General features: G+C 41.2%; 1 protein-coding gene across 5 annotated transcripts in view; it reads left to right on the plus strand.

The window, feature by feature from the left end:
- The window catches only part of ITSN1 (intersectin 1), a 214,813-nt gene that overhangs the window by 116,506 nt on the left and 70,520 nt on the right, over nt 1-27,787 (plus strand). For all 5 annotated transcript variants that reach the window (XM_045785563.2, XM_045785564.2, XM_087861773.1 and 2 more), the window contains 5 exons: nt 9,623-9,750; nt 12,219-12,448; nt 14,222-14,343; nt 22,931-23,178; nt 25,376-25,535. In XM_045785563.2, coding sequence (XP_045641519.1) covers nt 9,623-9,750; nt 12,219-12,448; nt 14,222-14,343; nt 22,931-23,178; nt 25,376-25,535 — 888 coding nt within the window. The remainder of the gene's footprint in view (nt 1-9,622; nt 9,751-12,218; nt 12,449-14,221; nt 14,344-22,930; nt 23,179-25,375; nt 25,536-27,787) is intronic.

Raw genomic sequence — 27,787 nt, forward strand, 5'->3', positions numbered from 1 at the left:
TCAGTGCCTCTCTTGATATATATCAGTGCCTTTACAGCATTCGCACTGATGATGCAAGAATTACTTCTGTCTTGCTGGGAGTGAAACCTTGGCGATTGCCCAGTCATTTCACACATCTTATCTGATGGTGTGAACTTGCTACACCCAAAACCTCCCCCTCCCAGAAGGAGACCAGCAGGAGAGGACAGAAGAAAAAGTAGGACTTGGCAGTTTTATTTTATATTCATGTAGATTGTTCCCCGAGAGAAAGCTGTAATTCACTCATTATCGGCTAGTGTGGTGACACGGTAGAAGGACCTTACGGCATGCAGAATTTTAAAGTGAGTTGACCAGGGCATTAAAGCTATATTTGGTGGCTGGCTCCACAAACGAGGATTCCAGTTAACAAATATCAGTTCCGTGTTTCTTTGGTAGACAACTACTTGTAATAAGTTACTGGCTTCTTTTGATGCAAACTCAAAGTCATGTCTAGTCCCCAGATTCTGGGGGTATAAGACCGTGATCAGGATGTCTTAAATGTATTTAGTTTCTTTGTAGAAGAGTTTAGAGAGTGGGTATGTTTTATCATCCCCCCCACCCTCTTTTTTTTTAAACATACAGTCTGATTTAGTCCTTTCTACCAAGTGGCTAGTTCAGATTCATTCTTCTTTTATGAGTCTCTCTTTTTTCTTCACTTGAGGAAGAATTACATTCCTACTTCCTTACCTAAGACCCGTTAACCAATGATGGAAGTTCTCAAGTCATTAATGAAAGAGGAAAAAGATTACTTTTGCAGTCAGGTTAACAGGTATATGTTTTATACAGGTAGCAACATATTGAAAACAGTAAAGCATATTTACAATTACAGTTGTGTTTTAAACAGCTCCGGATTCAGGGATATGAAACATAAGGTCTCTAGAGTCTTCTACCCGATCTGGAAATTGAGGGGCTCATTCTTTCCTTTCAGACAAGGCCTTTTTTCCATGTATTTTTATAGACATTTACCTAATAGATGTGACATTTATATATTTGAAAAATAATCCCAAGACATAACCGTCTTTCTAATTTATCACCCCAAACCAAGAATTATTTGACAAAAGAGCAGAGGAATCTCAGTGTAGCAAGGCCACGGGAAAGGGCTTGGGGGCAGCGGTGGCGGGGGGAGTGGGTAGAAATGGTAGCACACTGAGATACTGACTCTCTTGTGCTAGAAATTCCCTGATTGGCAGCCTTTGTATTTATGCTGCCTTTTATATTAACAGTGAATTTCAGCTTTCTGATGATGAAATGAAATATTTGACCAGGGATTTAATCATGAATAATTGATTTTGTTTGTAATTGTTGTTAGCAAGAGTTAGTACTTCTTAAAGTAGTTTTAATTCAGTGGATCACAATTTGTTTACCATACTTTTCTGCTTTTAGAATGTACTCTGTATGCAACAAGTATTTTTTCATACTAAGAAATCAGTAGTCCTCTCATATTCATTTTCTAGAAACATCAATTTAAACATTATTCTCTGTGAATTTCTCTTTTTATTTCATTTTACATGAAAATCAAAAACTCTTAACATTTTTTGAAGAAGCTATGTACCTAAAGGGCACATAGAGACATTCTGATCATTGTTTTTCTTACATACAATACGTTACCTGTAAGTATAAAATTATGGTTCTGGCAAGCGTCCATAACATTACCTATAGGGACTTTTCAGATAGAAGCACTTGACTTCTCCTTGCCCTTGGCAATGTTGATAGTTACTGTACCAGTTTTCTTTGGCACGGACAGCCTACTATTCCATATTTTCATATCTTAGCTGTGATACAGGACAGCAGTGTAATGTGTAGTTTAGTTTTCAAGGCTTCAGGTGTGTGCTGCGTAAGAGAACCCAGCACTCGAGAGGCTGGACGTTGTTTCACGCTGAAAAGTTTGAGTCCTTGTTGGTTCCCATCTAGTCACTGTGCTGGACAAGTCCTAATGTGAATGGCGTTTACATTAGAGCATTTCTTTCTTCCAGTCCTTGGCAATGGAGGTGGCAGCGTTGCAGGGCCTGGCAGTTCTCCTGGCCTGCGCCATCCACTTAGACTCCTTCCTAAAGGTCTCCATGCCCTACTCAGGCAATGCACATCCTTCTCACACTAAGAGTGATGAACTGTCTCCACCTCTGTGCTTCAGTTTCCCCTGCTCAGATGAGTGCTCAGTGTCTAAGATAGAGTTTCCCATGAAGTGCTAAGCCTTCCTTGTCAAAGTCAGTGATTAGTTACTATACATCGTGGGGGTATGGGTGAGTCTTTGCTCTTGACAAATTATATGTGTGGTGGTGGAAATTCTGAACTACAAGTTGGATAAGATACTGTATACTGTAGTCTTGTCTTTATAGCAAGTATGATAGGTCATTGAATTGGCCACATGGCCGCAAAATTTTGTAAGACAACTCAGTCGTGATTTGGTTCTACATGCATATTTCCATCCTATGGGAGACCGTATTATAGTCAGTAATAACTATTCTGAAAGGAGACAGTATTTTATTTCTTAGCAAAATTTAGTAGGACTAATTCAGAATTACGAATTGTATTTTTTAAATATATTTGGGAAATCCAGACTTCTTAAATTAGACCACAAGAGGCTGTTAGAGATATAAATTCTACCCATATGATACCTGTCTTAAAAGTTGCTCCTGAGAACTGAATTGATGTTGAAATGAGAATACCAGTTATAGAAAATAAGGTTTTTGCTTTAACTGAGGCTTTTATGCTCTTGGTTTCAGACACTTGCTTTCTTGGCAGGCTCATTCATTACGAAGGCAGTGAAAGGCAGAATGTTTAGCAACCAGGGAGAAAAAGAAAAGAGCTGGAGAACAAACTGCAGAACAGAATGAGACGTCAGGGGAAAAAATGCATGTGAGGGGAAACAATGAAGGAAAGAAAAAAGACTCAGAAAGAGGAGATACAGACACAGCAAGAGAAATAGGTGTAAACTCAAATAAAATAACAACATTGCTTTAATAGAATAATGTTTGGCTGTTTCATGGTTTGGTCCCTGATTTTGTTCGTGATTAAATTTTCTTTTTATGTGTATGATCCTTTTGAAAAAGACCTGTTCAGCACAGAAGTAATAAAACTCTCTCATTCAATGTACTTGTGATTGTGGAAACTTTATGTAGATTCCTTGAATATAGAAAAATAATTAGAACATGCCTGAGACTCAAAATAATTAACAGGTGTTGTATGTACCAGACTCTATGCCACACCCATAGGCTTGGTTGGTTGAGGCTTTTTTCATAGTGTGGATTTTTCTTTTGAGGTCTTAAAAAAATATATTTAACAAAAGGTGATTTGGGAAAGGGAGAAAAGCAGAATTCAATCTTTTGAAAAAACATTTTCTTTCTTTATTCTCTTGTTTAGCCACAGCCTTTGACCGTTTTATCCTTTAGAATAACTTGTATTTAAAATAATGGGTTATTGATTTATAAGATGAAGCTGAGACATTTTGGGAAAACTCAGATTTTCAGGACAAAACAGTCCATTTTCTCTTCTTGGTAACAGCAGGGTAGATACCAAAGCCTCTTGGGAGACATGGGTGAAGATTCTTAATTAGCTCTTCCTACAGAGAGGGCAGGATTTTCTAGCTCTTCTCCCCACTTCTGTCCACCTCTCTTCTCACCCCTTCACACACACACACACACACACACACACACACACACACACACGCTCTTGTACACGCACACACGTCCCAGTGCATTCTCTCTGGCTCTCCCGTAGTAGCACTTAGAAAGACTGACTACCAACTGTTCCATGGGGAACTGGAATTCCTATTTGAATAATGATTTCAGGTTTAGAATAATACTTAAATACGTTTTTAAACATTAATATACCCCTCTCAGAATTCAAATAACTGATCAATACTTTTCTTTGTATTCCACACATTTTAATACATCAAGAGGGAATACTTTTTATAATTTTGTGATGAAGAGACTATTAGATTACTTTGATTTGGGTACAGTTTCTATGTTTTGAAATACTTTTCAGATTTTTCCAGGCAGATACAATTTCCCCTGTCCTCACTGGGTTTGTTGATTGGCTTTCTTTAATGGCTTTCAGTCTGTTTCACAACCACTTACTTGGGATATTTTATTTTATTTTATTTTTTTAAAGATTTTATTTATTTGTTTGACAGAGAGAGAGATAGCCAGCGAGAGAGGGAACACAAGCAGGGGAGAGGGAGAGGAAGAAGCAGGCTCCCAGTGGAGGAGCCTGATGTGGGGCTCGATCCCAGGACCCCGGGATCACGCCCTGAGCCGAAGGCAGATGCTTAACGACTGAGCCACTCAGGCGCCCCAACTTGGGATATTTTAAAACTCAAAAAGCTTTTTAAAAATTCTGATATTGTGTGCTACATAATATCCCTGGGTGAAAAATAAAGTGACATTTATTTATATAAGAGCACTTCTGCTTTTGACTTTCTGTATATTAGGTTGAGATAAAACAAATCCTTGACATTTTTGATGCTGGCCTCTAGATCAGTTTCCTAGGTCCATTTCATATTAATAGAATGAAGATTATTATAAACATAAGAGATGTTTCCTGAACAGTTTTATTTTTATTTAAAATCTTGAGTTCATGAATTTCAAGTAATTAAAGTGTGTTTGTTTTGTCTCATGTTTCCAAGAGACAGCCTGAGGTAAAATCAAGAAGCAGAGTAATCCTTCAAAAAAATTAAATGACCAGATTAGCCATAAATTTCCATTAACTACTAGCCTTTCCTGCTCCTATTGCTAGTTAATTTTTTGGTCTCTTCAGAAGCATTTATGGAAAGTAATGTTTATGAAAAGGCATCCCATACATATTGTTCTGGTGGACACTTCTCTGTATTTCCAGTAATGCCACTTCACATAGTACACTTATTTTTGAGTGTTTCTAAGTCCAAATAAAGGAGAAACAGTCAAAAGTTTTTAAGTCAAGTGATTCCGCGCCCCTTGCATAGCAATAAAACAACAGTCATTAGTAAATTTGAAAGTGAGCCATTTTTCTTAGGGCTAAACAAGTTGAATCTTCTGGAGTATTCAATTTGTCCAGCATATTGCTTTTGAAATACTTTGGCTGTATGCCATAGGGTTTCCAAAGATGTTTTATGATACAAATATCTTAATTCTTTAGGGGAAATAAGTGATTTTTTTTCCCCATGTGTTGAAGGAAGAAAGTTAAAAGCAAGCTTATTTTCATTTATCTTTGTTGATACGTGACAGAATTTTTATTTTCCAGTTATCTCCCTATTGTGGTTCATAATCTGTGTTTGATCAAAGACCCCTTTCAGAATGCAATAAAAACTCTGAGCCTTCTCTGCAAGAAAAATGCCTGTATTGCCCAGTTTGCATGCTGTCTTGTAGTGTTCCCAGAGCCAAAGCTTATTCACAGACCCTAGCGAAGAAACTTTGTTACATCTTCAAATTCTAGAGATATTATTAGTAATAAAGATCTTATCTTTTTAATTTACATTCACTACACATTCTATAGTTTTATTTTTCTTAGGTATTTGTGACACATAGCTCAAACTTCTTCAATGCATGTTTATTTCTTCTTTATTAAGAAAGGCATTATACTGTATTAGGAGAGAATATCAAATTACCATACACTGTATCTGTCTAAAACATCTCATACCCTTGAGTAGAACTCACAGAAGAGAAATGAACAAAGTTGTGTACTCAATACCATATTGCTAGACGGATATCCAGCCAATAAATACATAACTGTAGTAGGGTTATTGATTATAGACAACAGTAATTTGGGGTTTCAATAATTTCTTGTTTGTTCTATTTTTATCTTCATTATCATAGAGAAATAACTGTGACAGGACATAACAGAACGTGCAGGGTCACTTTGATGAGGTCGACCACCAGGAAAAGCTGACACAGGTCATGTCGCGAAGCTTTTTCGCAGCTACTTTTCCCAATGGTTCTGTCATTTCCTAAAGAAATAATTTAATGACACTAGAGTTCTTTGTCCCCTTAGAAATTTTTCCCTGAAGGAATTAAAAGGGTACTTTTAAATAACTGTGACTGCACTCGAGTCTCTTAAACAGTAGTGTTGAAAGAGAACGACAGAGCAGTACAAGACCCTCTGTCCCCCACGTGAAGGGACTCTGCCTCACAAGGCCCCCGTCATGCTCAGATAGTCCTTCATTCTGTAGATCGCCTTTCCAGAAGTTCAGCTTTTTAAAACAGACTTTATCAAGCTTCAGAATCATGAATTTTCTGCTTTATCTTAAACTCCCAAGTCCAAGGAAAGAGAGAAAGGCCTGGAATTCCTGCGTGTTTGCAGCGTGTTGATTTTTGTGCAGTGGTGTGCTCAGCAGTATTTGAATTGGATAAAGGAAACGATAGAAAAACTTTGCAACTGTCAAGTCTAGATCATGAGATGCCAGGGCCTTCTGTGACCTTATTTGACATCTGTGATTTTATGGCTCCTTTCAAGTTCCAGTTCCTTGGAGATACTTGAAGCTGTAGCTTATTTGTACAGTTAGGGTTGGTTTCAGCCTGGCCTGGCATGCTGCTGTCCTCAAAAATAAATGCGCTTTTAAAATTTCTTTGAAATTTAATATCTTCCTTCGTGTATATTTGGTAAATTTAAAAATTGTTTTTAAAAATTGTCTTAAGGGGCGCCTGGGTGGCATAGCGGTTAAGCGTCTGCCTTTGGCTCAGGGCGTGATCCCGGCGTTATGGGATCAAGCCCCACATCAGGCTCCTCCGCTATGAGCCTGCTTCTTCCTCTCCCATTCCCCCTGCTTGTGTTCCCTCTCTCGCTGGCTGTCTCTATCCTGTTGAATAAATAAATAAATAAAATCTTTAAAAAAAATTGTCTTAAGAAGGTGATTTTCTTTCTATAGATTCTTTAAATTCACTTCTTATTGCTTTTTATTTTATTGTACCTCCAAAAATGTTCCTAGCTTTACTGCTGTCTGTCTTGACTTTGGTAGTTAATGATCTGTAAGTTACCATTCAATCAGTAGAGCTCTGTATGGAAAGGAAATGTGCATTGTAATTCTTTGGTAAAGTGTAAAGCCATTTTTCATGGGTGTATTGGTATATCACGGGCGGTGTTCATTCCACTTGGCCAGTGCTTGTGCAGTATCTGTTGTTAAATATTTTGAATATCACTCTGCCTATAAATACATTTTTCCTGGGTAAAGTAACAGCTTTTCTATTTTAATATGTAATCAGGCTCCTGAACGCCAAACTAAAATGTCACTCTTCCCCTGCCATTTCTTAACTCCTCTGTATTTAATTTCGGCTTGGTTATTTTGCTTACTAGTTATGCCTTTCTGGTTTACTCCTGTAGGAAGAATAAAACCCTAAATATAAGAGACACTGAAATAAATAAGGAGTAATTTTTTTATGTGATCAACAGTGTCAAAGAATTTAACAGATCTTAAAGTGGAAAACCTAAGGGCCATCCACTCTAATTTAGCTGTTGGCCCATGTCAGGGACGTGAGATCACAATCCAGGTTTCTTTGTTCCCAGTTCAGTACTTTTGATTATTGTCTATTGCCATGAATTATTCTTTTTAAACCTATTTAAGAATTTTATGCAATTGAAGATGAAATTTTAAAGTAAGGAAAAAAGGAAACATTTCAGTCCCTTTTTCCTCTTCCTTTTAAAGGGCCTCAGTCATTGGGCTAATGATGGAGAGGGCCATCGCTGTCTCTGCAGGACCCAACTTTTGGGTCCCTCTCTTAGGACTTTAGAGATTGATTTCATATCCTCCCACTGCAGTTTTCCTTTTCACATAGAGATATTAACTGGAGCCAAAAGTACAAATTACTCTAACAATAGGAAGTGGCCCCAGTTTTCCATTTGTCTCTAAAATATCAAATCCAAGTCGCGTTCCCAGGCATCTGCCATAGAGTACAGTCCACCAGTGCATGCCCTGTATACAGCGTTGCTTCTTTCTGCTGCCTCCTGCCTAGATATTCCCAGTCTCATCTGCTGATACCCCACCGAAGTCCCTTCCTTCCTTCCCTGCTTTTCCAGTGCCTGCTTCCCCCAGTTGTCACCCCAGCACCCTCCTCAGTACCATCTCCTCCTAACTCCTGATTCCTAAAAACTTTTCCTTTTATCTCACTGATCCCTCTTAGGACCTCTCAAAGTCACTTCTGGTTTATAAAACACTCGTTTTTGCATTCTTACTTTATCCTGAGAACAGGCTAGCTAGCAGAAAAAGGTTAACGTAATGCTTAGGGCTTTTCTCTAGGAATAAGTGCATTTAAACACCGATCTTCTATAGACAATGCTCTACCTTTGTTCCATCTCTGAATGAATCTAAAGGTAGGAGTTTAAGGCAGGAGGAAACCTACCCATTTGGGCTTAACCAGTGGACAAGATGAAGAAGACAGGGCAAACCTTACTTCAATTCTTGTATCTCACCAAAAAGACCCCAGGGCTGCCACCTCGGGGGACTCACCCTAGTTACCCAGTCGAAGAAGTCAACTGGAAATGTACCCTTACAGACCAAAAAAAAAAAAAAAAAAAAAAAAAATGAAATGCATCCTTGGCTCTCCTGGATACTGACTCATCCGATTTATTGTTGACACAAGCAGGAGGCATCTCGGTGACTGAATCTGTTAGTGACCATTGGGTTCCTGTATGGAACCTATATGAGTTCTCGCTCAACAGGCATTTCTTTATTTATACTTGGGATGTTTAAAGTTCTGACTCGAGTACTTTAAATATCATAAAATGGGGGCGCCTGGGTGGCACAGCGGTTAAGCGTCTGCCTTCGGCTCAGGGCGTGATCCCGGCGTTATGGGATCGAGCCCCACATCAGGCTCCTCTGCTATGAGCCTGCTTCTTCCTCTCCCACTCCCTCTGCTTGTGTTCCCTCTCTCGCTGGCTGTCTCTCTGTCAAATAAATAAATAAATTCTTTAAAAAAAAAAATAAATAAATATCATAAAATGCATTTTGTTTTCAGTCGTCTGCTAAGGAAATCCCTGTTTTTCCTGGGGACTGATATCAAATGAGGAAGTTGGGTTCAACATGGTGACTGTCATATTATCACATTTATTTTCAACCTGACTGATGGGTTAGTGTGGGGAAGTCGACAGCTTCACACTTGGATTTCACAAGAGAAGATGTTCCGGAAGGGTGTGATTTGAAGACAGACAGACCCTGGTGGGGACAGTCCAGGTTGTGGAGCAGAGGGATGGCCATCTGTTCTAAGGCAGCATAGCATAAGAAGGTCAGGTTTGGATGGAGGCGGTGTGTATTTTCCAAGCCAGTAGAGGCAGGTGTTGCTTCATTACCCGAAGCCCCTTGGGGCTTTATTGATCATCACTGTACCTTAAAGCTGGTTAAATCCATTTCTGTTGCCGAGTCTTGAACCACGTAGCTTCTCTAATACCCGTCGCTAGCAAGCTCCTTCTAAAGCATGTAATGGGAGATGGTGTAATGTTTTACGACTCACTAAGATATAACCTGGAACAACTCTTGGAGATCAGTCATGTCAAAATGTGGAGTGATTTTCGGTTTTCCAAATCTGAGATGTTAGTCTCCTAAATGTCTGGACTTCCCCACTATGAAATGTTGCCTGTGATAAACAGTGGAAATGCCTGTCACCTCGTGTCCTTATGTGAACTGTTTCCTGATTATTTGTAGGAACTAAGAGAAATACATAATAAGCAACAGCTCCAGAAACAAAAGTCCATAGAGGCTGAACGTCTAAAACAGAAGGAACAAGAGCGAAAGATCATAGAATTAGAAAAACAAAAAGAAGAAGCCCAAAGGTGAGTCTTTTACTGTGGATCGTGGACCCATCCGGAAGGAACTTTTAGTATTTATTATTCTTTGCAGGGCTTCTGCAAGTACCTACTAACCAGAAAGAGCCTTCAGTCTTTGGAGTGTGTGTGTGTGTGCGTGCGCGCAAGCACAAATACATGTGTATATAAATCTTTGCATATATAAGTACCCCCTGAAGTTTTTGGTTAGTTTCCAGAGCTCTCCCAAGCTACTACTATGTAGATAAATGGAATTATACAAGGAAATTAGGACACTTGGTATGCTCGTTTGCATGCCAATGACCAAAATACGTTTCCAGTTCACAGCCTTTTAATAACAGTGGCTGTCCGAGCGCTGGGTTTGAAATCAAAGCCCCTGAGTGCTCGCCGCACAGGCTTTCTCCAGTAGGACTGACAGTGTGCCACTCCGACTTCTTTCTTCTTTTCTTAACTGCAAGTTAAACTTGAGTACAAAACGAGAAAATTTGCTGCTGCTTAGGATCCAGACACTTTTTTTTATTCATCTTTGTTTGAATATTTGTGTTTGTGGTTTGTAACTTTCACTGGTAACTTTCTGTCATGAGTCGTAGAAATTTATTTGTTAACTTTCGGTGTGTCTGATTTTGTTACTGGATATTTGCTTGTTAAAGTTCAATTAATTTTTGACTCCAGGAAACAAAAATGACCAAATATTTCAGTGATGCACTGTAAATGTAAAAATTGGTTATTGAAATTAGAATAAAAAGATGAAGAAACGTAACTCGAGGAAGGCATTGACTTCAGTGGGCCGAGCTCAGTGCAGCTCCCCAGAGCAGTGCACATTTTGTTGTGGGTGTGTGTAATACAGTTGACCCTCGAACAACAAGGGGCTTAGGGGCACAGACCGCCTGCTCAGGTGGAAATCTGAGTATAACTTTTGACTCCCCCAAAACTTAACTACTAACAGCCTCCTGTTGACTGGAAGGAAGCCTACAGAAACATAACCAGTCGATGAACACATTTTGTCTGTTATGTGTGTTGTATACTGTGTTCTTACGATAAGGCGAGCTAGAGGAAGAAAATGTTAAAATCATAAGGAAGAGAAAATACATTCAGAGCACCGTACTGTCAGTTATCCCCGTACAAGTGGACCTGCACAGTTGACCAGTGGACAGGTGGGTAGAGTCTCTAACCGATTTAGAGGACTGTTCTGTGGTTTTCTTGGGCTATGGCTCAAGGGTTCATTTCTTGGATGTGCTGATTAACCCTAACTCTATCCTTTCCTTAACCTTCAAAGTTGATAAAACACTGTGCTGCACTGAGCTTAAACATTTCTGTGGAGTAGAAATCAACTCCAAATACCATAATACAAAAAAGGGTAGCTTTCCTGCTTTCAATCATATAAATAGTATCCAAAAATTAATTTCAGAAATTACATGGCTATACACTATACCTGATGACTTTTATTAGTAGCAAATATTAAGCAAATTCTATTGTGTGTTTTTGTTGTTGTTGTTACAAATGACGACAGAGGTAGGGGATCCCTTCCAAAAAACTTTTTTGTGCTTTCTTAAAAGATATTTTGAAAGTAAGTAAAATGTTAACGATTTAAGCTAAAGAATTTTATTCCACTAAATTTTCACATACATACAGGGTAGACATAAATACCATATTTTTTAAATGGCTAATACAAGCTTTCTTTGTTTATATTATATTCCTTTGGCAGTTTCCTAATTCCAGGAGATGACCTCTGTGTGTTGGCCATGTCACAGGATAGCAGTTCAGGGTGTGGAGCCTAGAACCGGGCTGCCTGGGATTGAACCCCAGGCGGGTGTGGCCATGTGGCCTTGGACAGGCCTTTTAAATCTCTGCCTCATTTTTCTCCCATGTAGAAATGGGGACATTAATAGGACCTACTCCCCTGATGTGAAGGGTAATAGAGTTCATGTTGGGGGAGGACTAGTTATTACTATCACTGTATTTTTTACTTTTGCACGTGGGTTTCTTTAAAGTGTTTTCTGATATTACAGACTATCGTGCAGTGAGAGCAAAATCACCCCAGTCCTGTCCTGTGGGCTTCCAATTGAGGTCGTCTTAGATTTCAGGGCCTAGATTTAATTGCACTTGTCCCTTCGCATCAGCTGCTTTGACAAATACGAAGTTTTCAGGTTCAGGAAAATGCACAGAGACTAATGTTTAGTAACAGGATGGCCGCTACCTAAAGGGTTCAGACGATTCTGTTGCTTTCGCCTTCAGTTTTGGGGAACCACGTGTGTGTTCGTCTAGGTGCGTGCTCTCATCGTTCCTGTGTGTGTTAACAGCTTTTTGCAGTGAAGTACCAGTTTTAGCATCAAGAAGTCTCTTTGTTAGTCTTCTAACCACTTGGTAAAACACATCAGAAATCTTCTTCCTGTGTTTTTCTGGGTTCTGTGAAGAGCGCCCACAGCAGTGTTAAGCGGGAGTCGCTTCCTGGCTGTAATCAAGCATTTCGTTGACAGACGAGCTCAGGAGAGGGACAAGCAGTGGATCGAGCACGCGCAGCAGGACGATGCACATCAGCGGCCAAGGAAGATCCACGATGAAGAAAAGCTCAGAAGGGAGGAGAGCGTCAAGAAGAAGGACAGTGAGGAAAAAAGCAAACCGGACTCGCAAGACAAGATGAGCCGGCTTTTCCATCAGCATCAGGAACCAGCCAAGCCAGCTGTCCAGGCACCCTGGTCCACCACAGGTAGTAGGGGCGGAAGTCATTCTAGCAAATACGTTTCCTCTGCCAGATCGTCCTGAGGAATTCCCGTGTGTAGGCAGGCCCTGTCTTGGCTCCTTTCACAGAGATGGGTGAGAAGGCCAGTGTCCTTTTTTCAGACAGTGCAGATGTTCATTCTCGAGGCTCATGAAATGCCTGTTTAATCCTTCACCACCCTGCCAGCCTTTGGTCCCTCTCACGCTGGCATCCAGAGCCTTTGCAGACAAAAATGGCATTAGCTTCCTTACCAAGCCCCATCCAGAAATCTGTATCCCAGATCTGGAAAGAACCTGTTGTGTCTCCAGTTGGCTGTTTTCTCTGGGAATTACTGTGCTGTTTCGGGCACCCTTGCCCACACTGATCTGTCTTCAGCCGATGCTACATGAAGCCGTGTTTTTGACCTTTTGAAAACTGTGACTTTTTTTTTTTTCTTTTTGCCCTTTGATCATAAGTTGCCTCTTTAAATATGGAAAATGAAGGCCTTTGAAATCGCTAGAAAACATTATCTCTTATGTCAGATGCAACCTAGGATGTATTTTCAAGATTCCCATGTGGCTCTATGATACTGGGCAGCTTTGCAGATAGTACTCAGCTGAAGAAAGTGATTGAAGAAAGTGATTGCCTTTTCCTTTGTATGGCAAGTTATATCGATTTGATTTGTCCGATTATCCGTGTGCTTTTTATTGGTATACAGAAAGGAAAGAAAGAAGCACACTGTTCCGTAAGGTTTGTTTCCTGTTTACCGTGGGCAGAGATGGGGGTGGGGTTCGGAGTCGGGCCCCACATCCAGATGGCTGCAGTCCAGGGAGAAAGGCTGGCAAGCAAATTTATGTTTTAATGCTTTCTTTGATATGAAAATAATTTCACCAGTACTCGATCTTGGGCAATTAGATTCCTTATGTTTCCTCGTAGTATAAAATGAGGATTTCTTCTTCCTGTGGTCAGTGGGAAGTGTTGCACCTCATCCAGCCCCAGATTCCATGAAGATAATACCTTGCCCTCCCTGCTTTTCAGAGAAAATAGATGTGTGGCTAAATACCTACATTACTAGGATAAAACAGTTCAGAGGGCCCTGATTAGGTACTGTCAAGTGAATCAGAGGTCAAAATGTCTTCTACTTGCGTGCATTTTTAAAAATTTTTATTTAAAATCTAAATTATTTTCCTATAAGGTCTGTCATTAGGCTCATTTCCCCACCCCTGGGAGATGTAGAGGAAGACTTAACTTCCCTGGGGATTATCAGTAATAATCATCATTGGTGAAGTCAGCAGCCAAAGATAGCAACATTTACAAGTCTTTTAACGTGGAAAGTTGTGCTGCTTTGCTTCCTGCCAAAGGAGGTTTCTTCTTGGCTGATTCAGATTGGGGGTCACATTCTAACTGCTGCATTGTACTCGGCAGCCCAGGTGGGGGAGAGGGGTCCTGGTGCTTTACAGATGTGTACAGCTGGAGCCTCAGCCAGGAGGCAGTTCTTCGGGGACCTAAAACAAGACAGCCTCACTGCCGTCAGCATTGGGATGGCCTTTGTTCAGAGAGCCGCAGCCAGTGAACGCTGATGGATCTGAGTTGCTGACGTCAGATTTGGCTCTCCTTTGGCACGAAGTGTGTGCTTCAGAAATTCCTTGAATAGATGGAAAGAGTTCAGATGTTCAGGTCAACAGCAGAGGAGAGAGGTCATTTGTTTGGCTTGTTGTCATGCATATGTGTCCCGTGTAATGCTTTATTTTTGTTCCCTTCTCCCCACTGTTTTGTAAATAGAAAAAGGCCCACTTACAATTTCTGCACAGGAGAACGTAAAGGTGGTGTATTACCGTGCGCTCTATCCGTTTGAATCCAGAAGTCACGATGAGATCACGATCCAGCCCGGAGATATAGTAATGGTAAGAAAGACTCCGGTCAAAGTGTAATTTTCTCTTGATGATAAGCATCTGTCTTCCTCTTGCACTTTATTTGACAGCGTGAAATTGTTGCCGAGTGTGAAATCCAGGGTTTTTGAATTATGGGCTCAATCTTCCTTTTCTATTAGAATGAAAGATGATATTTAGAAATGGATCCTAGCATCACTTTAAGATAGAGGTGTTAAAGAAAATGGGTTGTTTTCACAGCCTTAGCGTGTTTCTAGATCTGTAAAGGTCTGGTAATTTCAGAGTTTAAATTGCTACTTAAATACTATGAATAGTCTTTAAGAAATAGTTTTAAATGCAGAATGTTTTATCATCACTTTCACAATTGCCAGTGATCACTTTTGTATCTTTGGGTCAGTGCATCTTTTTTCCCCTTTAATTTTGTGATCTTTGAATTGTGTGAAGAGTCATGAATTACATACAGTTAATCTGTCTTCTTACTCTATAAATGAGCAAATAAAAGAGTTCAGAATTTTGCTTTGTCATAGTTGATTTCCTTTAATTATACTAATAGTTAAATATAATCGTGTGATTGTAACTCAAACTGTAGTAACCAGTTTAGGAAAGAATAAAACCAGGCGGTTAACCTAAATTATTTTCTAAAAGAAAACAGTAGTTCTTCCATCTAGTTAGTAACTTCAGAATTAAGAGTTGTAGAAGTAGTCAAACTTTGCATTACTCTTGGCATTTTTTGTTTGTTTAAAGATGGGAATGGTTCCAAATTGTAAAAGAACTCTTACTGAGACCAACGTGGTTGTGGTACCAGCGGTAGGTATCTTTGAAGTTCAAGGGTAATGCACAGATCATTGCACTGTCACTCACGCGTTCATCTTGCGTGTATAGATCAGGTCTCTGTGTGGAGAATATACGATCCTTAATGAGCCAAAATATATAGAAAGAACAACGTGTTCGGTCTTCAGAGATCTCAATCCTTTCTCCCCTTTATTTTGGACAGTTTTTTCTCAAATTCTCATGGGCTTCAAATAAGGGAGTCAGGGCCAAATATCAGATTCTCTAGAAGGCAAAATCTCCGTAACAATAACAAACCCTCTTCAAAAAAAGTGCAGCCTTCGTTCAGCAAACAGTGTGTGCGGCCTGCGTGCGGCCTCACTTGCTCTTTACAGAAAGAGCGGCTGGTTTCTCTGTGGCGTGGGCACAGTGCTCCAGTGGTGCAAGGCATCTCCTTCACCACTGACTCTTTCCCACCCTGTTTTCTAATGGCCTGACGCACTTCACTCGTACTGCCTCGTCTTTGAACTATCGTGGCTTTTAAAGTGTATGAATTGTTAAAATATATAAGAATACCATACTGGGACTCTAAAAAACTTGTGAAAGTACAATGTGACATCAGAGAGGACCTCATTACAAAGTTGTGTCTTTACACTGAAACAAAAAAAAAAAGAGCCTAATGGTTTTGAAACTGGGTTTTGTCGCAACACAAGGTACAGAAAAGTAGTGTTCTCTTCTTGAGATAAGGAAGTGTTACAGATGTTACAATAAGGAAGTGTTCTAGATGGTCTGTGCTTTAGCGAGAAATAATTGCTATTTTTTGGAAACATAGTCCTGTTAAAATGATATTATTCCTCAAACTGGCTAGTTAACCACCAGCTTGACTAGATGAATAGAGTTGAGATGTGCTGTAAAACTAAAACATTCATTAAACATATTTTGCCTTGCTTTCAAACCTTTGCTTTCCTGGTGGAGGTTAAAGGGGAATGGGTAAGTCTGTGTAACTGTCAGGAAGTCTGCATCTTATTAAATGTTTCCTTCTTTTAAATCACTGATTCTGTGTAAGTACACATATCTTTGGGTGTTGTCGTGGCAGTAAAAATATGTTTTGAGTTTGTGTGGTAGGTTTTGCTTTAAAAAAAAAAAAAGGTATAAAAGTTTGTGTACCGGATTTCTCTTTGCTAAATTCCATTTAAGGACTAACTTAAAGGCTGTGTATTTGGCAAATTATAAGGTTAAGTCTCCATCTCCGGCTACAGACAAAAATAAGTTCCAAGTAGTTTAAACTTTAAAAGTTAAATTTCTTCAAAAAAAAAATTTTAAAGGAGACTATGGAAATAATTTCCTGGCAAAGAAATACCTTTCTGAGTTAAAACCAGAAGCCATAAATGGTAAAAATGGACAGATTTGACAACAGAAAATAATTAAAACTTCTATATTGCAGAACACATCCATATTATGTATAGACTCCCAAAAGTTAACATGAAAGAAACCCAAAACTTACAAAACTTGTCCAAGGATCTGAAGAGATATTCACACATGAAGAAAAGTATATGATATTAAAAATACACAAAAAGAGGCTTTATCTCATTGGTGATCAGGAAATGCAAGTTAAAAAAACCAGATCACATTTTTCATTTCTCACCTGAGCAAGTTTAAAGGTTTGGTATATCCAGCTTTATCAAGAGTGCAGGAAAGTAGATGAAATACACACTGTCAGCATGGTTGTATGCATTGGCCAAGCTATTTTAAAAGCAATTTGACCATACCTATTTAAATTTAAAATTCTTATTCCCCTTGACCCAGAAATTCTGCTTTTCTCCCTCCTCTAGATGGTATTTTGGCATATGCACAAATACATGTGTAGACGAATGTTGCCTGCAGCATTGTTGGTAAAAACAAAAAAGGAATAGCCCCGTATAAGTAAGGGAATGGTTTAAATAAATTATGGTATAGCTGAGCAGGAAGATTTAAGATGTGAAAAAAAAAAAAAAAAAAACCAGTTCACATACAGATAAGCTCACCAGTAAAAAAAGAAGAAAAAGGCAGAAACAATATGTACAGTATAATTGTATTTTGGTTAAATAAAAATCTGTGTGTGTGTATATGTGAATGTTTTTATGTGTGTGGTTAAATTCTTGAAATACAAACATGAAACCGTCAACATCGGTTACTGCTGGGCAGTAAAGAGGCGGCTTTCATGTTTAATTTTTTTGTACTTTTTTATTATTTTCATATTTACAAGTGTCTCAACTAAAAATAAATCCAACTTTGACAAGTATAACAGAATGAGTATCCAGGTCTGGAATGGTGTTTGCTTTTTCTCAGACATGCCAGATATGTCATGAAGGATGGAATATACAGCTTAGCATAATTTACTGGTTTGCTGAGGGAACAGCAGCAGTGTCGTCTTCTGCACGGTGCAACATTACACCCCAAATGGCATTCAACTGTATTATCTTCGTGGGGTTAACAATCAGCGCAAAAAAACCCAAGGGAAATTGACATGTGATAGTAACAATTTTTTTATTCTCTGAAGTTTGAGGTTAAGAAATATGATCATGAGGGGCGCCTGGGTGGCACAGCGGTTAAGCGTCTGCCTTCGGCTCAGGGCGTGATCCCGGCGTTATGGGATCGAGCCCCACATCACGCTCTTCTGCTAGGAGCCTGCTTCTTCCTCTCCCACTCCCCCTGCTTGTGTTCCCTCTCTCGCTGGCTGTCTCTATCTCTGTCAAATAAATAAATAAAATCTTTAAAAAAAAAAAAAAAGAAAGAAAGAAATATGATCATGAAAATAGGTAGTAGAACGTTACTATCAATCTCTTGGTTGAATAATTAGGATTTCACTTATTTTTGTGAGCACGATAGTCATCAGATTCTCACATTTCTCAGACTTCTTTGTACATTAGCGGACTATTCCTGGTTAGATTTCAGAAGTCAAACGTTTCCTTTTTTAACATCAGCAGTCTTGGCGGGAGCTTTAGAAAGTCTTGTTTTTGAAGGAAGTTAACTATCAGTCCAGTTTTCTCCAAAAAATATTTTTTCCCACGGTTAACAAAGTTAAAGTGGTATCTTGTATATAGTCCTATTCTAAATATTGTTTATAATATAAAGAAATCGAAGATGACATCTGCCATTCAGATGTTTAAAATCTTTTTAGAAAAGTAGGGAGAAGCACATGAAAAAGCCAACGTCTGATGAAGTTCTCCATGCATGCTTACTAGCTCTGCTAGGAATTTAAGAAGAAAGGAATCAGAATGGACCGATATACTCAGAGAAGAACTTCTTAATGGAAGCTTCGTCATTGAGTTTGACCTTGACAGCTAAGACTTAAATACTGTGAACATTGATGGCCTATCTTCTGATCCTGAGGTCCCAATATTTGGAGGGTGAATAGATCAAATTTGACATCCATAGTGTATTGGAATAGCCTAAGAAATTAGAAGAGGGCCTCATGGCTGGCTCAGTCAGAAGAGCATGTGAGTCTTGATCTCGGGGTGATGAGTTCAAGCCCCATGTTGGGTGTAGAGCTTACTTTAAAAAAAAAAATCAGAAGGCTTTTGCTCACTGCCATTTTGTTGAAGTTTGTCTTAAGAGCACAGGCCAATCATCTGACTCAGCAGGTCTGGGTGGTGAAGGACTGAGGACATTAGAACTGTTCAGGGAGCTTAGAAGAGATATGTGACCCAGAGCTCACCCCTAGAGACTCTGGGCACTTTTCTCCATATTCAGGATTCAGTATCTTCTCCAGGTAGTTGTGTTAAACAGTCACTTTTGGGAACCACCAGTCTAACCTAATGCCTTTTTCCTGTCAAGACTAATTCGAAGTCCTTTCTGAAACATATCCCAGAAAAGGACACTTTGTTAGCGGTTGTCAGCCATCAACCAGTTCAATTCATTCTGAAAATTGTTCATCTTCTAATTTGATGTTAATCGTGTAACAGTAAACTCATTGTTTCTCCTTGTTTTCTCTTGATGGAGATTTTTTTTTTTTTTAATATAGTCAGTATCTTTCCTTTCCTGCCTTCCTTTGATTTCTGTAACCTTAACATTTGAGGTGGTTGGCTTGTTTAGTCACAGTTGGTCATAGTATCATTACTGTTCGGAGGGACCAGTACACATCCGATTCCAGGAGTGGGCCAAGTGCAGCCCCCTGCTTGTTTTGTAATAAAGTTTTATTGGAGCATAGCTGGACTCATTCATTTGCATACTGCCTACAGCTGCTTTTGTGCTGCAAGAGCAGAGTTGAGTAGTTAGAACAGAGGAAAAATTTGACGAACTCTAGATTAGGGCTTTAGAGAACAATTTCAGTATTCTAACCCAAAAGTTTTGGGGAAAACCTTGCATTTCCAAGCTAGCAAATGCATGAACCGTGTCTTGCTCCCCGTACTCCTCAGCACATCCCAGGCAGCCCCACCACCTGGCCTGAGTCTGTACACAGTTTAAATCTCCTTGCTGTCCTTGTTCTGTGTCATGCTTGTGAGGGGAGAGGGAATTTCTTTTTCCCCTCTTTGCGACAAGGTCAGAGATTTCAGGAATACTTACGCTACCTGATGTATTTGGCAGCCGTGAAGCATAGAAACCTTGAGAAAAGAGTATTATCAGGCTTAGCCATATGTACTTGAACCTCATAGCTGCCATGTGCATTTGACTGTTGCAGTCAAGCCCTGCAGCATACGGTGGATATTAACATTCTGTAGACTAGATCGGTAACATTTGAGACACGTACGCAGTATCTGAGGTTTGTGTTTCCCTCTTTGCTGATGTTCCACCAGAATGACCTCAAATGCAGTGGGGCTGGTGAAATGAAAGTGTATTAAGGCCAATGTTGTTAGTATTTCAGATCCCCCTGACTTAGAGCCTCCCATAGATGGATCTACTTGACATACATTAAACTCCACATTATAGCCAGCCCTGTTGAAAAGTTTATATGCTGAACTCTTGTTCTGTTCTGATTGTACACACTGTTTTTCCATCATTGGATTGGCATTTTGGGCCAGGGTTCCCAAATCCAGGAAGAAATGTTTCTCCTTTTGACAAACTTTGTGCTTTTTCTGAGTGGTTAGTTTAACGTTAAGAATGAATTTTTCTTCTATCCTCAGAATCTTAAAATTAAGTTATTTGTTAAAATTAATGGATTCGTATAAGAACAAATCAGGCTAATTGAGACTATTGTTTGGTCAAAGCTGACCAGTGAATTTCCTTGGTTAAAAGGGCAAAACTGATTTCATTATTACCCTGAAGGATGGAGAAACTCTTGTTGGCACAGATAAGAGAATGATGTGGTACCTTCTCTGCTTCCTAACTATACAAACCATCTTGCAGCAGTGACTCATGCTTTCTGTCTTATCAGGGAAACAGGGCTGGGTGTGATCAGCTACCTGGGATACAAGCTAGATCTCCCCATGGGGCTTCAGATCCAGTTCCAGATGTCAGTCCCAAAAGTCCTGTTAACCATATAAGACCCTGTGTGTCAAGGGAATGACAGTAAAACATAGGACATAATTGAGTAAAGCAGTGAACATTTGAGGAGGTCCTATTTGGACAGACCAGTAGAAGTTCCAGGTAGGCCATGATCCAGGATTGAACTCCAGCCCCTAAAGGATTGCTGCTGGCAATAAGGCAAACACAGAGGGCCCGGGGTCCCAGGCAGCTTTCTAGAGCAGAGAGCGCCCCCATACAGGAAACCAGGACTGGTTCCCTGAAGTGAGGGTAAAGACCAGGCCCTTAGAACAGGACAAAAGACCAAATGAGAGAGCTTCAGTACAGATTTAGAGTGGGACAACAGGAGAGGTGGCTTTTAAAACACTTCTCATATACCAGGCAGTATTTTAAATATTTCACAATTCTCGTAGCCACCATAATGAGACAGGTACTATTATCCCAATTTGATACATGAAGAACTTGAGGCACCAAGAGATGGAAGTTGCCCAAAGTCACCTGGTTAATAATTGGTAGAACTAGTATTTAAATTGGGGCCAGTCTAATTGCAGAGCCCTGCTCTTGATCAGACCTTTCGCTGTCTTAGGCTCAAGTTCATTCCTCACTCACTCCTGCCTGACATCACCTGTAGTCCTAGAATAAGTGGAAGGAGGTGGAGCTTGACTGTTGAACCTGCCGAGGAGTTGGGGAGCCCCTGGCACAATCTGGCCCAGAAACAGGTGTTTCCATTGCAAAGCTGTAGTGATGTTTAAATGTGTCATAATATCACCAATAAATATAAATGAAGAAGGAAAGGCGTTTAGCCATTTGCATTTCACATAAAATCCAAGTGGAAAAAAATGTCATCTTAAATCCTCATCTAGAGAAACAGTTGGGGCTGCCCAGAAAAAGGAACGTAAGCACACAACAGTGTGGGGGAGTTGAATGAAAAGTGGCTAATGTGTTCACATCTGATGTAAGCGTTAGCAAGAATATCAGAACTGTAAAGCAAAAAAGAGAACCTCTGAAGCAATATCGCTCTTTATCTTGGGGAACTCCTTTTTGGAGACTTCTTGGTTTTAAAAATTGCTTTTACCCCTGACAGTAAGGGCTCCTTAAGGTGGAGCAGAGTGCCAGCATCTTCCACTTACTGAAAGTTTTATAAGTAAGATGTAGAGTTAAGTCGTAAGCCATGTACTTCTACTTTTTCCACCCCATCCCAAGCATGTTTAAAATTCAAGTATGCTAATAAACGTTCCAGTTACTCTGCACTGAATGCAAGTAGTAGATGTTTGGTTCCATAGTTTGGGGCTTCATTTTATATTAATATTTTTACTGTATATTTGAATGAGTTAGAAAACTGGTATTTTTTCTGTTTTTCCAGAATCATTGTTACGATCCTACCTACTCATGTCTGTGATTTCTAAAAAGCAACATTAATGTCTGATGAAGTGTTCAATGTTTTACCTCCTCGGGCAGTATATATTAAGGGATAAAAATAAGATAAGGTCTCTGATAGACCCTTTTTTAGTAATGAAAATAGTTTTCTAATAGTGAACGTAATTTTCCTCCAAAGTCGTTCTCCTGTTGCTCATAAAATAGTGGGGGTAACTCCTAAAGATAGGTAGAACCATCCTGGTGATTTTGAATGATCCTTTTAAGTTAGAATTAAAATGCAAACATTAAAAGCACTTGATATAATAGCCTCTGTGAGAATTTTAAACAGCAGAATTCTGTGTTCTCAGGTGCACTTTTATGATATTGAAGTTAAATTTATATAAAAGAAAAACATAGGACCTTAATAAAATTGACCGTTGCCATGAATAATCTCTTTAATTTAATTTAAATGAGATATATGATGAGAAAATTAAAGAAGTGCTTTTAAATGGCTTAACGTCAGCTTTGCTTCCTGTGGAAACCATCTAAGACCATGTTTTTATCTTTCTTATCCCTGTGCTGAACAAATACCACTTAGTTATTAGAGATTTTTAGAGTACTGATTAATGTTGATTGCACCCTTTGCTTTCAGTTTTAAATCCTAAACCCAAGTCAGATTATTTTTTAATAATTACATGACCTCCTGAGTGATGAAGTCTGTCAGATCACTTTCCAATTCAGGGTAACTCTAAAAATTTCAACTATGGGCCTGAGGACTTCAGGCACATTATCTTAACTGCCATTGCTAGAAAAGTTGGGGGGGGGGGTAAAAAAAAAAAAAGGCAGAAAGAATGAGAACTTGAATTACAATACATGCTGTTTGTTCAGGAGACGAGAATAGGGTGAAGAGGCATCCGTGTGTGGTGTGTCCATCCGACTTGGACGGAGGCTTAGGGCTTGGGCCTGGAAGGGTGCTTGGTGTCTTTACGGGTTGATTTATCTCCACTTTAGTTAAACGTTGTAACTCTTCCTGCAGGTGGATGAAAGCCAAACTGGAGAACCGGGCTGGCTTGGCGGAGAATTAAAAGGAAAGACAGGATGGTTCCCTGCAAACTATGCAGAGAAAATCCCAGAAAATGAGGTTCCCGCTCCAGTCAAACCCGGGCCTGACCCGACCTCCACCCCTGCACCCAAACTGGCCGTGCGTGAGACCCCCGCGCCTGTGGCAGTGACCGCTCCAGAGCCCTCCACGACCCCCAACAACTGGGCTGACTTCAGCTCCACGTACGTGTAGACACGCTCTTTCTGAGGAGTGTTCACCTCCTCGCTCAGTAATCCTTTTCATAGTTTTGGGCTGTACCTCTGCGGAAAGGATAGGGCTTATTTTCAGTACCCCTTTCTCTGACCGCTCTGCTAGCAAACCGTGGATTCCGGTCTCTGACCTGGATCCGATGGTCTCATCGCTCCAAAGTCATTTGTCTTGGTACACGCGACATCAAGCCTATCATCTCACTGCGCTCAGTAATTCGTCTGTGTCTTTCCTTCTTGTGGAAGAAATGGAGAAATACCGTTTCCTAATGATCTGACATCCAGGTCAGTCAGCACATAGAGTCATTTCCTGCATGTAAGCAGCCCTTCTTTGCTGGTCAGAAACAGAAATTGAATTCAGTCATGTGGTTTTGGACAAGCTAGAAAGCTGTTTCCTCTAAAGCTTTCCTTTGTCATCGGTCTGGTACACACGTACCGGGGAGCGAAGCGACATGTGCTCTGGGCTGCTGTCGGGGCGGTGCCCTTGGTCATCGGGAAATGGCCTTCAAAGACGTGTGTAAGCAGAGGTTTGAAATGATGGAGGAAACTGCTGTCCATGCTCACAGTTAGAGGACCATGATCTGCGTGTGCAGTTGTCGAAAAGTATTTTATTTATTCATTTATTTATTTATTTTTAAAGATTTTATTTATTTGACATAGGGAGAGACAGCCAGCGAGAGAGGGAACACAAGCAGGGGGAGTGCGAGAGGAAGAAGCAGGCTCCCAGTGGAGGAGCCTGATGCGGGGCTCGATCCCAGAACACCGGGATCACGCCCTGAGCTGAAGGCAGACGCTTAACGACTGAGCCACCCAGGCGCCCCCGAAAAGTATTTTAGACAAGCAGTCAAGTAGGAGTGATCTGAGTAAGAAGTATCTTAATTTTTTTTTTCAAGTCTAATCATCTTTCAGAAGAAACATGGAAGGCCAGGAGTCCAGACGTAATGCTAGAGAAAGACCAGATGGCTCAAACAGAGGGGAGAAAGGAGCATGGTGACCAGGGTGGAGTAAGTGGAGGGAAGGATGTAAGGAATAGCAAGGTTTTCATCCTCTTATTTTCATGTAAAAGGTTGCAGGTGCAGAAGGGTCCTCCCTGTCTAATCTCTACTAAAAAGTCGCCTCCCATTAAGCATGATTCCAAGTTGAAACTCTCCCTTCCTGTCCTGATCTTGATTGAAAAGTTCCGACTTTCTTTAAACTAAAGCCTAGGCTAACATAGAAGACAAATACCGTGTTTTCTAGGATTTCGTTTTGCTGTGGACCCAGTCATTGTGATACATGGGTGGTGTGCAGTTCTCCTGCTGTAATTATGGGCACCCAGCATCAGGGTGTGCAGTCTAACAAAGGAATTTTTTTTTTTTTAATTTTTATTAGAGAGGGAGAGAGAGAGAAAATCTTAAGCAGGCTCCACACCCAATGCAGGGCCCAGAACAGGGCTCGATTCCACGGCTGTGAGACCCTGACCTGAGCCGAAATCAAGAGTCAGACGCTTAATCGACTGAGCCACCCTGGCACCCCCAAAGGAATTTTTTTGATTTGCAAATGTCCTTATGTCTTATAAAGATGTAAAAAGTAAATTACATTTGGATTCATGTTCACACAGATGTATTTATTTAACATTGTAAAAATCACAAAATTAAAACTGTCCCTGAGATCCAGCATGACTGTTTGCTGTAAGGATACCACTTGTCGTTGCCCTGGTGGCTGGGCACGTGGCCGGGTACTCACCGCAGGGTGGATGGGACAGAGAGACGGCGTTAAGCGCCGGCTGCAAAGCTGGCTTCGCACGTGCTGTAGACCTTCTCTTTTGCTGGCCTCGCTGGCGCTTTTACAAATGGCCGTAGTGATCATGCAAGGCTGCCTCTCTGGTGCTTGAGTTGCAGAGAGACCCTGTCCCATATGTCATGGGACCCTCACCGTGAACCAGAGTGGCAGAATATTGTTCCCATTTTATCGATGAGGAAATGAAGACTTGGAGAGACTACTGTCATTTGCCTGAGGTTCGTCACTAGGGTGTGAAGCCCAGACTCAAGCCCACGTCGGAAGCTCTTTCCTCCCCGTCTTGTTTTTGAACGTTAGAAAGCCCCATAAACGTACTGGGTCTCCGCCTGCCGTGGGCGAAAAGCTGGCACGTAGGAAGGACTAACTTCTCATGGTGGAATATGTTTCCTTCCAGGTGGCCCACCAGCACGAATGAGAAGCCAGAGACGGACAACTGGGACGCCTGGGCCGCCCAGCCCTCGCTCACTGTCCCAAGTGCCGGCCAGCTACGGCAGAGATCAGCATTTACTCCAGCCACGGCCACCGGGTCCTCTCCGTCTCCTGTTTTAGGCCAGGTAAAGGCAGTCCGTGGGAGTGCGAAGACCTAGCCCGCTGTACCCAGTACCAGCACGTTTGGCAAGTGCTTCTGGACAGTGTTATTTATATGTCTCTGGGTCAGGTGGCAGTGTGGATTCAGTTCGAGTTTTCCCAGTAGCGTTAAGGAGCCTGGAGAGTTGAGAGGAGGGTCATCTCCTGCACAAGTTGACCAGGAAAGCTTCACCAAGGAGGTGGCATTTGAATGGCATCTTGCCCTGGGTAGATTTTATTCGGAAGTGGAGCGGCCTGGCCTATCAGCCAGCAGATACTGTGAGGAGAGGCTCGAAGGTAGGAGAGCCGAGTGTCTCAGGAAAAGCTTGGGCCGGCCAGTCAATTTGGGGAGACCAGTGAGTATATATCGGAAAAGATTGGCTGATTACGGGTGAATGGGAAGCTCTTAAATGCCCTACTGAGGAAGTGTTTCTGAAAGGATAAAGTAGTTTTTATGAATATTATTACTCTATACAGTAAAGCAGTAGTTGACTTAATACAGTAAAGGTAAAGGAATGACATGTCTGTAAATAGTCAAACAGAGCAGGCATTTGGGGGCGGGGGACAGTTTCTGACCTGGAACAGGTTCGTGGGGGGCGGGGGTGCAAGCACAGGACATGGGGCAGCAGCAACCGCTAAACAGGACTGAGTCACACTCCTGTTGGAGCCAAAGGGAAGGAAAACGCTCTGGGATTGAGTAAAGGATTTGACTTCAAAGAGAAATGGGGGCACAGAGAGAAAGTGATTGATAATTGGAGGGAGGAGCTCGATTGCAGATGTGTTCAGTTTAAGGTGGGAACGTAGATCAGCTCCAAGGCCACATGTGAGAGCTTCAAAAAAGAGAGAACAGAGCAAGAAAGTGGAAAATAGGCAGAGTGTGTGTGTTCTCTGACCCAGGAGAGGAGGAGAAGCTACCCGAGGGGTTCCTTCCCTTTGCTCTTTGCTTCTGTCCCGGCTTGGTTGTTTGCAGAAAGGGGGTGGTGACCAGGGCAGAGAGCAGTCAGTGTGGCAAGAAGAGTGTACCTGTGACCTGGGAAGGAGTAGGATAAAGGGATCGCGAAGGACAGGGGAGCAAAGAGAGTGAGCGAGTGGAGAGGTTTGTGACCACGGAGGGAGGGCACCAGGGAGAAAGGGACCACCGAGTCAGGCACCAAGAACGTAATGGTTGGGGGTGGGAACCACATGCAGGGTGCAGAGAGAAGACAGGATTCTTCTTCTGGGAGAGGGAGGATGAAGAGAGACTGGAGGAGGATAAGGGAGAGAAAGGAGTCCAGGTGGTACTGTGTGGCCGTGCTCTTGGGAGGGGACAGTAAGGGCTGCCAAGTTCTCAAAATCAGCCAAGAAGAGTGAAGGATTTCTGGGCTGGATTTAACCTGAATCTGTAACTGGTCACCCCTACACTGTCTCAGCTCCTGCAGCCATAACTTTACAGTCCGGGACTAGAAAGAGAAGCTACTACGACGATAATTATTACTATCACGGCAGTACCATGGATAGATGCATTAAACTTTCTTAACCTTTAAGAGAAAGTGTTTCTGGTTTATAATGTGGAGACTGAGGCCTAGGGAGATGAAACAGTTGTCCAAGTCACGAATTAGTAAGTGACACGCATAGGGTTCCAACGCTGAGTCCAGGCTGGATTATTTAGATGTGTCCTTGCCGAAGCATTGACAAGGCAGACACAGGGAAGGCGACTCAGGGCGAGAGTTTATGAGACGCCAGTGAGGGCCCACCCAGTCGAAATGGCTGACCCTGGGGCCCTGGCTTGGCAGAGGAGTGAATGGAAGCAGCTGGGAGGACTAGACAGCACAGAAGAGCCACAAGCCAGTGGGCTGTGAGGACAGGGGGCTCCTGCGAGCCCAAGGGAGGAAAATGAGAGGCAGAGAATCTGTGGGATTTGAAGGAGGTATGCCGCCAAGATGGAAGAGAGGAGGGGTCGTAGGTTTAAGGTGAGGACCCAAGAAGACCGGGGTGGAGAGGTGACAACATGGCACCTGGGGCTATTTGACCTGACATAAATACTCACAATCGAGCGTCGATAGGAAAAAGTCTTCTAAAGACAAGTACACCTTGGTTCTGAATGAGCTGTCTTTGGGCGTTATCGTTTGTTTCTGTCCATTTTCACGTATGATTGAATGTTGACGTATTTTTTTCGTATTTATCTTAAGATATTGTAATGGTTTCATGTTACAGTTTTTAAAAAGATGATAAATGCCTCACCCTGCCTTTCCAGCCTCAT

Source organism: Ursus americanus, chromosome 4, assembly GCF_024610735.1.
Source record: "Ursus americanus isolate L20-20 chromosome 4, mUrsAme1.1.p, whole genome shotgun sequence".
Lineage (NCBI taxonomy): Eukaryota > Metazoa > Chordata > Mammalia > Carnivora > Ursidae > Ursus > Ursus americanus.